At 35.9% G+C, this 14,470-nt stretch overlaps 1 protein-coding gene across 22 annotated transcripts in view; it reads right to left on the bottom strand.

Moving 5' to 3' along the window:
- Positions 1–14,470, bottom strand: part of GPHN (gephyrin) — a 567,900-nt gene that overhangs the window by 229,656 nt on the left and 323,774 nt on the right. For 13 of the 22 annotated variants that reach the window (XM_021098005.1, XM_021098014.1, XM_021098004.1 and 10 more), the window contains 2 exon segments: positions 9,827–10,099; positions 8,376–8,483 (listed from right to left, as the gene is read on the bottom strand). In XM_021098005.1, the coding sequence (XP_020953664.1) occupies positions 8,376–8,483; positions 9,827–10,099 (381 nt within the window). 22 annotated transcript variants of the gene reach the window in all.

Genomic DNA, 14,470 nt, shown 5'->3' with positions numbered 1-14,470 from the left:
TTGGAACTGCAGCTGCTGGCCTATGGACACAGCCATAGCAACACCAGATCTGAGCCACATCTGCAACCTACACCACAGCTCACAGCATCGCTGGATTCTTAACCAACTGTGCAAGGCCAGGGATCAAACTCACGGCCTCATAGATACTAGTCCGGTTCGTTACTGCCGAATCACGATGGGAATTCCAAAAGAGTTAATTCTTAACAACTGAGTTACCTTTTGTGCTTTTAAAAATGTTTTGTCATTTTAATTATAAAGGCATCCAAAAATTATTTCTCAGGCATTCATGATCCTATCTTAAATCAAGTGTCCAATTTCTTCTGACAACTCTAAGTTGAATCCTAAATATAGAACACATTTTTTAAAAAGTTCAGGATACCTTTCACTTAAAACTATCTTTCAGATTTTCCAGCAGGCTCCTAGAAATAAAAAAAAAAAAAATTTGTTCCTTCAGCATAAAGAATAAGGAAAGGAGTTCCTGTCGTGGCGCAGTGGTTAACGAATCCGACTAGGAACCATGAGGTTGCGGGTTCGATCCCTGCCCTTGCTCAGTGGGTTAAGGATCCGGCGTTGCCGTGAGCTGTGGTGTAGGTTGCAGACACGGCTTGGATCCCACGTTGCTGTGGCTCTGGCGTAGGCCGGTGGCTACAGCTCCGATTCAACCCCTAGCCTGGGTACCTCCATATGCCGTGGGAGCGGCCCAAGAAATGCCAAAAAAAAGAAAAAAAAAAAAAAAAGAATAAGGAAAGATACAATTAGGTTTGTTTTATGTGTTACAAATATAAATTTCACAGGAGGCTGTCACATCAAAAGGGAAGCAAACCTCCTCTAGGTTAAATTTATATAGGCAAAATGTTACTAATATAATTATTTCATTAATTGTGTGTTTAGTGGAAAGTCCCTAGAAAATCAACAATTCCTCCCAGTCCATAATTTTTTTAATCTAGGGGGAAATACTGCTTAAAACTCTTGAAGTAGTTATACTCTATGCCCCAATAAGGAATTTTACTCTCTTCCATTCTGATATTACCACCTACAGTTAATAACCATACCTATTAAATCTCAGTCATCTACAGAAGGATTTTGATACTTACCTAAAAGTTATGCTATGAGCTATAGACCAGAGCTTGTGCACTTAATAAAGAAGGACAGTTTTACAAGCCTCATGGAAAGAACTGTACCAGATACTTCCAAGTAGTGACACTTCAAAGAATATACTCTTGAGTGCAGACTTCTGAAGTGATATTGCCTAGATAACTTTTAGACTATGCACTGTGTACTGTATATTTCCAAAATTCTTATTAGTCTAGAAGCTGAAAGCTTCATGAAAGCAGACTGCTAGGCTAAGATCTAGTAGAATGAGAATTAATTACATTGGACTGAGTGATTTTCTGGATATGTGAGGAAGCTATTTTTCTTTCCTCTTAATCTATATATTACCTATAGAATTTCATAGATTTTGATTTCTTAAAACTAAAACGAAATATTTCTAAATGATATTTGATTTGCACTGATTCTCTAAGAATTCAGAACCTCTTACTAAGTCTGCTAACTTTTCTTGACAGTATAGTGATTTCCACAGTCTAAGAATGTCTTCCTTTTTTAACAAGATATAATTGGACAAATTGATGATGGAAACAAGGATTTAGGTGAAATGTAATGTTTGAGAATGATGCCCTTTTAATTAGATATGACTACCAATTCTGAAAAACAAAGATTGGCTGTACCTACAAAGCCCTCCCAGCAAAAATAACTGGTACCTGGAGTATAGGGTCTCAGCCTTGAATGCGGTTTAAGGAAGGTCAATTATATACGGTAGTAAAACTTTGGTGACCTGGAGAAGAGAGGAACTCATCCAAAAACAGGTACTTCAGGTGAAATAGGGTGAAGAGATTTTCTTGGGCTTGATTTCCTAATCTTGGAATGGCAAAAATAGAAACTTAAAAGTAGAATCTGAGATTACCTATGAAAACTCCCGGACAGAAGTTAATTTTGCAGCCTTGGTATTTGCAAAGCAATCTCAGAGAATTAACTAATAACTTGCTGCAGCTAAACAAATAATCAAGCACAAACTTGCTTGATTATTTAAATAAAACCAGTTAGGATTTTTTTTGTATTAAAAATCATCTCTGAGATTATGATCATAGGGTATAGAGAATTATTAGTAAAATGGGTAAGAAAGTTTATTAAATGTCTTGATTTGTGTTCCCATCTAGGTTATCTGAACTTTTTTATTTTCAGTATTTTACCACTCTGCAAGCTATGGAAAACTGAAACTAATGAAAATTATTGTCTACAGAAATGCAGATATATTTTGTCCACCCTGTCCTGAGAAGGAAAAATTCATTATTGCCCACATATAATGACCAAGTTTTGTATCTATTTATGTCATCCCAGTCTTTGTGACTTTTATACATATATATATATATATATATGTCCTTTGATTTTTTTTCTTTGAACTGGTTTACAGCTTACTGTTTGCTCATTAACTAATTAAAATATTTGACACATTTAAAATACCATGCTTTAATAGATATTATGTTCCCCAAAATATTTGGATTTATCTAAATATATTTCTGACTCCAATAATGCTTATAGTTCTAAGTCCTGTGCTTGGATTGGTAAACTTCCAGAGTAAATATGTTCTATTGTTTGCAATTCTTAGGCTGTGCAGTGCATTTTATCTTTCAAGTATTTCAAACCAAAGTTCTAAAATCCTAATTTTCATTTTTAAGGAGAATCTGTACCTAGTTATATTCCAGAAAATTATACTTCTTCTGTCTTCCACTGAGAGGTGCTATATCAAAGAGGTCAGGAATGCTGATGCAGGAACCAGATTGCCTAGACTTGAATACCAGTTCAGTCACTAGCTAATTAATGTCCTTAACCTCTTTGTCTTTCAATTTTCTCATAAGTAAAATCATAATGTATGTAAAGTTGGTATATGTAAAATGTTTAGAAGAGTGACTCACACTCAATATTATTTTAATATACTAGAATCCTCAAGGATATGAATAAAATAATATATATATAAAATATATAAAGTGAGTGTGTGTGTGTGTGTGTGTGTGTGTGTGTGTGTATTCTTTAATTTTCTGACCAAAGCTTTATAAGCATCTACGGCCTTTTGTACTGGTGTCATTTATTTCCAGGCAAATACATAAGAATGGTAGGTTGCCAAGTCTGAGATTTTTTTCTTTGAGTTCCAAATAAATGTTTTAGGAAGATAGACTCTTCCTGACTGGCCATATCAATCTAACATATTGTTTTCTCCATATCCTTTCCCAAAAGGAAATTAGAAACTATGCCCCCCGCCCCCAGGGCAAGTAGATTTTCTTGCATTCGGTGGAACCTGGGGAAACTCATCATTGTGAGAAATTTTTCCGGATTTACTTTCTGTCAGTGAGACAAGATTTCCTATTACGTATCTCCATGGCTATCTTCCCTCTTTGTCTCAAACAGTTTCTTGCCTCTCATTATGCTTGCACATTTGCAAGCATAAAGCAAGCACTGTGCAAAGTACAGTGGTAATTTCTTCAGAATTGGATCCAGTCTTCTTGTAAAGACCTTTACACTTATTTATTAACCACAGAGGGGTAAGATTTACTTTCCCTTTTTTCCTCCAGTGTGTCACACTCCCCTACTCTCTATCCTCTTGAATAAGGTTTCTCATTCAAATACGAAACTTCGGGGATTCCTATTTGATATATTCTGTTATTATAAGGAAGACTTTTCAGCTCTGATGAGACAGCAAATACAATATATATATTTATTTGCTGAAGTAATTTATTTGCTGAAACATCTGGAGGTAGGTATAGTTCAACAGAGGCTTGAGTAAGTGTGGTAGAACAATGTGACTAGGACTCAATATCTTTCTTTTCTCTCTCTCGTCCCAGGATTGCTACTTTACTGTTAGCTCCATTATCAGCAGGCATTCCTTTCATAGTTCCAAAACAGAAATTCTTTTTTGTTTTCTTTTTTGGTGAAGAAACTGGTCCTTCATAGAAACTCAGTCATTTATGCATAAACTCACTCATTAACTGAAATAATTTCTTCAAATTGAAGTACAGCTGATTTATAATGTTGTGTTAGTTTCAGGTGTACAGTAAAGTCATTCAGATTCTTCTCCCATATAGGGTACTAAAAAATATTAAGTATAGTTCCCTGTGCTATACACTACGTCCTTGTTATTTATCTATTTTATATATAGTAGTGTGTATATGTTATTCCAAAATTCCTAATTTATTCCTCCCCTCCACCTTTCCCCTATGGTAACCACAAGTGTTTTTTTCTATGTGTGTGAGTACATTTCTGCTTTGTAACTCAGTTTACTTATATCATTTTATTTAGATTTCACACATAGGTGATATCATGTAGTATTTGTCCTCTTTCTGATTTACTTAATATGATAATCTCTAGGTCCATCCATGTTGCTGAAAATGGCATTATTTCATTCTTTTATGGCTGAGTAATAGTCCATTGTATATATAAATACACACCACATCATCTTTATCCATTCATCTGCTGATGGACATTTAGGGTGCTTCCATGTCTTAGACATTGTAAGCAGTGCTGCAATGAACACTGGGTGCATGTATATTTTTGAATTATGGTTTTCTCTGGATTTATGCCCAGGAGTGAGATTGCAGGATTATATGGTAGTTCTATTTTTAGTTTTTAATTAATTTATTGTCTTTTGTCCTTTTAGGGCTGCATCCGTGGCATATGGAGGTTCTCAGGCTAGGGGTCTAATCGGAGCTACAGCTGCCAGCCTATACCACAGCCACAGCAACGCGAGATCCGAGACATGTCTGCGACCTACACCTCAGCTCATGGCAACGCCGGATCCTTAACCCACTGAGCAAGGCCAGGGATCGAACTCGTAACCTCATGGTTCCTAGTTGGATTCGATTCCTCTGCGCCATGACAGGAACTCCTATTTTAGTTTTTAAAGGAACCTCCATACTATTTTCCACAGTGGCTTCAAGTGCAATTCTTAGAGTTCTATATTTCCTCATCATATCCAATAGGAAATAGAGTCTATGTCCCTAGTAGCCCAAATAAAATCTAAGACACGAGACCACTTGCTTTGATTGACCTGAATTATGTGTTTATTGAACTAAAAACTATGGCTACATGAAATGTATGTTCTCATTATATTAAGCCAACCTACTCTGGAGGGTTAGTCAATCTCATCTCAAGTATATGACTGGGAAATGTGGTATAATGTTAGGAACAGGGAATGGGAAATAACTGCTGGAGAGGCAACTAACGAATATCCATTATTGGACGTACTCCTCAAGCCTTTTTGTTTCCTGAAAAAGGCTTCCCATAAGTTTGGCAATAATCAGTATTCAGATCACTAGGAACTAACTACTGAAAGCGTCGGTACACTGATCAAGATTCAAGTTTCGCTTCCTTGATCCAAAGAAGTAGGTAATTGAGTTAGGAAAGTAAAGAAGTAAAAAACAAAAATAAAAACAAACAAAAGAACACCTCTTTGTGGGCTGGAATAATCCACTTATATTTGTATCCTGAGCTCAAGTATAGTATTTGGCACCTAGAAAGAACTTTGTAATAGTAAACTCAATTTACATAGTTTACAGTTTCCTCCCATATATCTTATTTGCTACAAATAATAACCTCTTGTGACATACTGTTATTATCACAGATAAAAAACTGAACTTTAAATCCTGAGGAATTTTCTCCGAATATTAAGTGATAAGGTCAAGGATTATATATCTAGGTCTTCTAATTTTAAATTGCATAATTTTTACATTAATCCAAACTGTTTCACATGTCTCAGAATTTGACCAGCTGAGGGAAATTGTGATTTTTTTCTCTAATATGTAATCAGATTCTCCCTTTCAAAATTAATTTTTAGGAGTTCCTACTGTGGTGCAGCAGAAATGAATTTGATTAGGGACCATGAGTTTGTGGGTTCAATCCCTGGCCTCGCTCAGTGGGTTAAGGATCCGGTGTTGCCCTGAGCTGTGGTGTAGACAGCGTCCGAGCAGATGAGGCTCGGATCCTGCGTTGCTGTGGCTGTGATATAGGCTGGGAGCTGCAGCTCTGATTTAACCCCTAGCCTGGGAACCTCCATGTGCCATGGGTGTGACCCTAAAAAAAGACCAAAAAAAAATTAATTTTTAAATTTTACATTGGTAAAGCTTGTAAAAGCTAGCCAAAGAGTTCACAGAGATACTGTAAAAGACTGTTTCATGTAGAGATCTGAAACACTGGCATCAAATTCTGGACATTCAGAGCCAATGAGCTTATTAATGAAGTTAATGCTACATAAAACATTCACAGAGTTAACAGGGCTTTGTTAGGAGCACCAAGAACATTAAGACCTTCGCTTTTATTATTTTGTTATGTATTTCTTCTTTTTCTTTCTTTTTTTAAATGGATACAGGTCTGAAGAACATGAACATTATATTCATTGATATAAAGCTCTTTAAGTTCCCTTCATGGCTTGGTGGTTAAAGAACTTGACTAGGATCCATGAGGATGCAGGTTCAATCCCTGGCCTCGCTCAGTGGGTTCAGGGATCTGGCGTTGCCATGAGCTGTGGTGTAGGTCGTAGATGAGGCTCAGATCTGGCATTGCTGTGCCTGTGGCGTAGGCTGGCAGCTGTAGCTCTGATTAGACCCTTAGCCTGGAAACTTGCATATGCTGCAGGTGTGGCCCTAAAAAAACAAAACAAACAAAAAAAAGTCTAAAGCTCTCATTATCATTTGTCAAAGGAAGCTCAAAAACATGAATCTACTTATAAAACTGAGTATATGTCAAAAAGACCATAACCACTACTTAGGATTATAAAACCAATAACTCACCAATAAATAATTTTATTTACTATTTAAATTATTAAATCATTTTACTAATAAACATTTAATTTATTTATAATTAACATATATTAATTTATTGATCTATTTATGCCACATCATTATTAAATTAAATAGTATTAATAATAAATGCTTGTTAATAATATTTAATTTAATTAAAAGTTAAGTTGAAAAAGTTAATAAATGAGAAGCTCTTGGGTGATGCCATATAAGGGCATCCAGATGGAACACTTAAGGAGACATTCTAAACTACTTCCTACAGAGAATTAATCCCTAATAATTTAAGGAATCCATTGTGTGTAATACTTGATTTCTCTCCACTGCATCTAGATTGATACTAGTTATGTGAAATCTTCGAGAGAACTGAAAAAATTAGTTATTTAAATCATTTTCTATATAATAATTTGATACCCAGAATATGATAATTTAAAAGCTAGGTTTTGAATATGAACTTTCATACATTTTAGTTTGAAAATCAGGATGATTATTACACTTGCTGTGGTTGCTTTATCATATGAGAATATAAAAGACAACCTTTCTTTAAATTTGGTATATTTTAGAATGCTTATAATTTATAGCAAAGCTATAGCTGGAGAATTCAGCTATCAACTGAAATTCTTTAATAATTTTAATCATTATTTACATTTTCTACTTGGCCTTTTACTTAGCCAAGTTTATTTCTAATCAGTCATGGCTTGTTGAATATAAGGGTTCATTGACTTGGTAGCATATCTTCCAGGAGACTATTGATCCTATTTTTTCTCCTTGTATCCCCCTGAAATTCTGGGTGTTTTTTCTTCCTCAGCATTAGTAACCAGTTATCACTTATTTTTCTTCTTTTTTCCTCTTATTTTATATTCATATTAGAGACTGCGAGAATTTTACTGCATTGACAGTTTAGACCATATATTGCTGCTTATTCAGTTCTACTTTAATTTTTTTAAGCCTGGTACTTTTTACAAAGTTCATTCAGCCAATGATTGAAGGAAGTGATATGTATCTTTAAAAGTTTCTATCTGAAGATTAGTAATATCAGAATTTGTGCAAAGACTCAACTCTGAATGGTTGTAATGAGAACATAGTGAAGGAAAAGAAAATAAGATGCAAAATCATAAGGGAAAAAAGCAAGGTTAATACAAATTAAATATTACCTTGATCAATCTGCTTAGATTTTAAAACTTAAAGTGGTCCTCTTAAGGCATTATTTTAATTAAGCCAGGTAATTTATTTAAAGATATGTGATGAAATTACTGAAGAAAAAAATAACTTCTGGGCAATGAATTTCTTGGAAGTTATGTATAACAAGTTCATTGCCACATACTACAAATCTTATTATAGTACTTTAGGTACCAGAGAAACTCTATTAAATTAAATTCCTTGATGGAAGATACTTAGTGGCACTTAATACTTGCACAAAAAAGCACTGGTGAAGATCCTTCAGAATAAAACATATCTTCTGTAATATGTTAAAGCCTACCTCGGTAGGCTGTACGCTTGCAAAATCATTAATGTAAAAGCCTCTTGTCTTACCGGTTCCTCTGCACTGCCTGTTGCATCATGGGAATAACTGATGAGACCAGGGATGGGCTGCTCACCGTGTGCCATGATAACAGCAGGACTGGTGTAGAATGGATGCTTCTAATGCACAACACATAACAACTATGAATATAGTGACAGGAAAACATGAAACTATTCAAGCAAAATGTCTGGAAAGGAAAAAGGATGAAAACAAATGGAACAATGAAATGTCGAAAATTTTCAAATGTAGAATGATAAAATCAGCTTAGATTTCAAATGACATAAGCTTTTTTCTAAGATTGAAATTGATGGTCCTTTTTACTCTTTTAATTAAGAGTAAAAGAAACAGAACATATAATGATTTTAAAATGTACCTGTTTCATCAGTTTTATAAAAACAAGACAAAGAAAATAAAACAAACTTCACACACAACTTAAATACTTACAAGCCTCAAATAAGGATTAATGGATCATTGAATGGATCTAATGACAGCATGATCCAGTTTTCAAAGAAAGAATCACCTACTGATTTTCTGACTAGATACTTCAAAAGGATCTCTGTGATCCTTTCCAATATAGAGGTTGTCAAAAGGCCCTCTCATGTTATGCTCATAGCAAAAACATCTGGATGAGCCATAAAACTTTAGGAATTACATCACATAATGATTAGATTTTCAATCTTTATGCTCTCAATCAGTGAACAATCATTACTCCCAGAAGTGATATGCTACTGCCTGAAAATCTTAAAAGTATACAAAGTGGATTATACTAGGTATGAATAATAATGTAGATCATGTTCTGTGAGTTTAAGATGATGACTAAATTTACTTAAGTACCTCACGGTACTTTATTTACTCCCAGAATTGTTTGAAGGGAATTTGCAATACTTTGGTATTGTTTTAATAATATTGATTACTTTATTAAATAAAAAATGCAAATATCTTGCATCCATTTCTTCTCCTTACAACTAGGGTAATTTGTGTCCAATAGTTAAATAAGTACTTAGTTAATTGCTGAAACATCTTGTCTTTAAAAAAAATTTATTAATCTTTCTCAACTAATTTCTTGAATTATCTATGATCTCTCATCTTTAGTTTGGTGCTCCTTTAGGAATTTGTGGATATTTGATGTTCTAAATACATGAGCATTATATATTTTATCTGATCATAAAAATGATATTTTCAAAGAGTTCTTAAATATCACATTGTTTACAATTGAAACTATTACTTTAATAGATAAAAGCAGTATCTTTAATTCCTCAGAACTCAGAACAAACTTCAATGCCCTCAAGAACTCTACATAATGGAGGGAATATAGCGTCGAGTGTTATGAATATCTCAGTTTTTTGAAAGGATACCCTGAAATGGTATTTAACTTATGCAAGAATGGGATGGAAATAGGGATGAAATCAATACATTTACCTGTGGGTTCTTTAGATCTTTGGGTCGCTCTCAGAAGGCTTACCTTGGCAGCAATGGCTGCTGCAGTTATATGTGATGAAGAACTATCTTCTGTTGAAGCAACACCACTGTCTTTCTTCTCTTCTTCCTCTTCCTCACATTGAACCCCTTTGTCTTCTGTCTGTTTATGGGGGCTAGTTGTGGGAGGAGGAGAAAGAGGTGGTGGTGGGGAAGGTAAATCTTCAAGTTCATCATGCACTTCCTTTACTTTTACAATGGCATCCCGTAAAAGGTCAATGGCATGAGGTAGAGCTGGCAGTATGAACTGAAAGCATTCCTGTATGCAAGAGGAAGAAAAAAAAATACAAAACATTTTTATAGGCATACAAATGGTAGCAATAATTTTTTTGCGATTTTGGGTCTGTATTTCTCTACATCAGTCTTAAGAATGAATCATATTTAATGTATTGTCTTTGCAGTGTGAGATATGAAGTAAGCATGGTACATATTAATATATTATGAGAGAGCAGGCAATAGTTTTTATCTTTCTGTTAGAGAAGAGTACTAGAATAAAGCAATTGAGTACTGAACTATTTTATTCAGAGAGCTAAAGTTATGACTAACATCATGAAGTATAGCTAGACAACATTGTATAATACATAAAAATAGATATGTTTGTACAGAGCACTGCATAGAAGTCATATATAATATATAGTTTATTGTTTTTTTGGGTGGAGAAGAGGTAGAGGAAGCTACAGAATTTATTGCAGGGTACCAAGTAAGGAGAATGGGCAACTAATGTTCAAAAGATGTCCACTATTACCTATAATGTATCACCAGGAGAGAATAGGTGAGTACTTTAAAATCAGAACATAAGGCCAGATATGTTTGGAGACTATGTTTGGACAGGTCTTTCTCTTTTACATTTAATGTAACTTACCTTAAAATCTAATATGTAAAGAAGTATCTTAGAATTTATGTAAGGTTACTGGAATACCTGGAAGGTATCTAATCTTTTAACCTACTGGTAAACTACATAGCAAAGAATTTAACCTTAATCACAGAGGTCTGGCCTTTAAGCTCAGCTTTCGGGAAGTGAGCTCTAGTTCCTTGTTATGTTAGACCTGATGAGAGTGTCTCTGTTTACTTGGGGATTTTGGCCACGGAACAATCTAACAGTGTGGTTTATTATAAGGGTTTAGGGAAACATGGTATCAATTTTGCCTCTGGAAAGGACTGAGAATGGCTGACTAACGGTCAACCAAGCGGCAACATGTGATTAAGTTCCAATGAAACCTCTGCATACCAATGGCAAAGGAGAGTGTGCCTAGTTAAGCAATACTCTGTGTATGTTGTCTTATACTATGGCTAGGAGGAAGTGATGCTGTCCATGACTACATGGAAGAGGATGAGCACAAGTTCCCTGTTTGTTACCTCTCTTGGACTCTGCCACACGTGCTTCTTTCTTTGGTCAATTTCTACCTGTATTCTTTCCCTGTAATACACTATTAACCATGAATATAACAGCTTTCTGTGAGTTCTATAAGTCCTTCTTGTGAATTATTAAAAGTGAGGGTGATTTTAGAAATTCTACCAATTGCAACTAGTATCAGAAGAGAGGACAGCCTTGCAGAACGCTTCAATTTTGCAATTTGGCTAACTTCTTTGTCTAACTTGTTGGTGTTAAGAAGTGGGATTTCACAGAAAGATCCTGACTTACTGAAACATGTAATCTGGGAAGAGGAAGGAAGAGAGGGTGGGGGATGACAAACTGTTAGAGCCTGGATGAACACAGGCATACCAAGAGTATGAAATTGTAGCTGTGCTGCAATTAGTTACTGGAGATAAAATTAGCAATGAAATTTTGAAATGACAGATGTGACTCAAGAGTTGTGTCACTGGATGCATTAAAGGAATGCAAAATAACAAGAAACAGGTATTTCTCTTGTACTAGCTAAAACAGAAGTAATGGAGAATGTTGGGTGGATCCTGAGGCTGGGCCAAACTTGGATTTTGTATGGTCTGAAATATAGCTGCTAGCCTCAGAGTTGCTTCCAAAGGAACATGTCGTGTTGAAATAATGAATAGTGAATAAAATTAGACTGATTCACAAGAAGATGAAGAAAGAGAAACAAGAGATTCAAGGGACTTGTCCTCGTAGGGTTGAAATATTTAAATGGCTATTAAGAAATGTATGAATAAAGCGAGCATAGATGAGGGCAAAACAAAGTTCTTAAAGAAGCACTGTTGTGGGTTGAGTGGACAGATGGCAGCCCCTGCTGGTCTCCTAACATTAAGGAGTCCTAAACAAATCTCTATTTACCCTAATTTGGAGGAATTAAAAAAGCTAGGAGGCAAAGAAATCTTACCTTGAATTACCTTAAGTGAAGGTCCCATCATCTAATCGACATAAGGCTTGACAAAAGGTTCTGAATCTCCTGACCCAACCCAGGACTATAAATCCAAGGCCATATGGACATAGATGGTTAAAATTATCAGGAGACAGAGAAGGGCCTTTTCTGGGACTCCTTGACAAGGGAGCTCCATGTACTATGATTTTAAAACCTCCCAGAGTCCTAATGGAGGGGTACAGTTAGTATGGAAGGATATAGGAGTGCAACAATTGATAGGAGCAAGGTGAAAGCTTGGATGAAAATTAGAATGTTTGTACAGTGAACTCTATATGAAGTAGTGAATCTTCTTTATTCAAATATATTATGTGGATGGATGTTGTATTTGGAGAATTCTTCTCCTACTTTCTATCGTAGAACAGAAGGTGTGTAAATCCACTCTCCCACCACCATAATTGGACATGCTAAATGGGACCACACAGGTCATGGATTTCCTGTACAAAAGACCTGTGTGGAGTGCAGACTGCAGCATAGAGCAAAAATCTATGAGTGCCACCCAACAGCAACTCTGGGATTTCGGACCAGAAAATTTCCATTTGAGAGACAATTACTAACTTGTTCTTGGCCTTTAATTGAGACTGCTCTTATGAATAGAGATCACAAAATAATCTTGAAACCTGAAATATCCATAATGTGCTGGGTAACGTCAGAGAAACACTCTAATGGGGAAGGCAATGCCCAGGAGAGTTCCATAATAAAATGGAAACGGTGCATATATAGAATCATGCTACCAGGAGAATGCAAGGAGGTACTCACGAGCAGGCAGCCTCTTTTCACCTAGGGCCGACTTCGGAACCACCTGAGGAGCTGCTGGATCCTATGGCCACTTGGGCCACTTGGGCGGTGCCCTATATACAGCTTTCTATTGATCAACAAAGAGCTGCTTGGTTTATGGATGGCAATTCCAAGGTGAAGGGACAGCATCCTGTTTGGAAGGCCGCCACTCTGATTGAAGAAGGTAAAAACAAATCAGCTCGATGGGCTGAACTGCATGTTTGCTGCTATGTTTGGGTTTTTACTGATTCATGGGAAGTGTCCATATGGCTTGGTCATATGGACTGGACAGGCAGACGGGCAATGGAAAAATGGTGTATTAAAGGGACACATATACGAGGCATGGCCTTATAGAAATTACTCTGAGACTGTAAGGGGTATATTAAAGCAGATTATGTTAATGCCCATCACAAGAACTCCCTTCCAGAAATGGAAGTTGATAGGTACTGGCGAGTAGATATCCTGCTATACTTGCTTGATATGGCCACCTGGGCCCATGAGATAAGTGGACACTGAGGGGATGCAGCAATGCAGTTGAATCTAGATATATTCTTATATTCTCTGAGGCATAAAATGTCACTAAGAATTGTTCTGTCTGCTAAATAGACAGAAACGGCAGAGGACTATGCAGCAGATCCACAGGGGGAAGGTCATGCACACAGCTGGCAGGTTAGGCTGCTGCTGGTAGTCCCTGGAGGCCACAAATGGGTCCTAACAGGAACAGACACTTACTATGGAATGAGCTTTGCTTAACTAATAGTGATGCAAATGCTCAGTGTACTATAAAAGGAACAGAACAAAAGATATTGTATCAATGAGAGGAGAAACACATTTCTTTAAACCAAGGAATACACTTTTTATCTTCAGAGCAATGATATGATAGAAAATTAAAATGGGCAACTGAAAATTTGTTGTCTAAAATTGGAGGAGATAAAGGCTTAAAGCCTTCATTAATGTGTGATCACACTCAACATTGCAGAGTCCAGGTAAAAGTTCCCCCCAGATTTCTCTACTTTTCTGGGAAGAGGAGATGGAAAAAGATGCTGGTATGAAAATACTTTTTTTCTTTATACCACATCACCTCAACTTTTTTTTTTTTTTTTTTTTTTTTTTTTTTTTTTTTGCTACCTAATGTAGTGATTCTAGGACCAAGGATGAAACTGTGGGTGCCAGAAGCAGGATGATTCTTAGTAGAAAGTATAACTATAATTGTATACCTTTATGTTAGAATTCCTAAGGATGGGATAGATTCTGTCTTATTCCATCTGGTCATGTTGAGGTTGGCAGTAAATGCAGTTATATAGCCTAGTGTTTCAGACTGCCACTATCACTATACCTATGTAACTTTACTTTATATTAATGGGATGGACTGAGTGGGAAGTACTTGCTAAACTAATATTATTGATGGCAATATGGGCCAGCCCAGTGGCCAAACCAACTGTCTCATTCAAAGATTTTCAAAGGAAACATCTGAGTATCAATGGAGAAGGAGGAATGATGGTTGAAGGTAAAGGAATGAGTAA

This window comes from Sus scrofa, chromosome 7, assembly GCF_000003025.6.
Source record: "Sus scrofa isolate TJ Tabasco breed Duroc chromosome 7, Sscrofa11.1, whole genome shotgun sequence".
Lineage (NCBI taxonomy): Eukaryota > Metazoa > Chordata > Mammalia > Artiodactyla > Suidae > Sus > Sus scrofa.
Note: the sequence above shows the minus strand (reverse complement) of the source record. Positions and strands in the feature narration are given on the sequence as shown.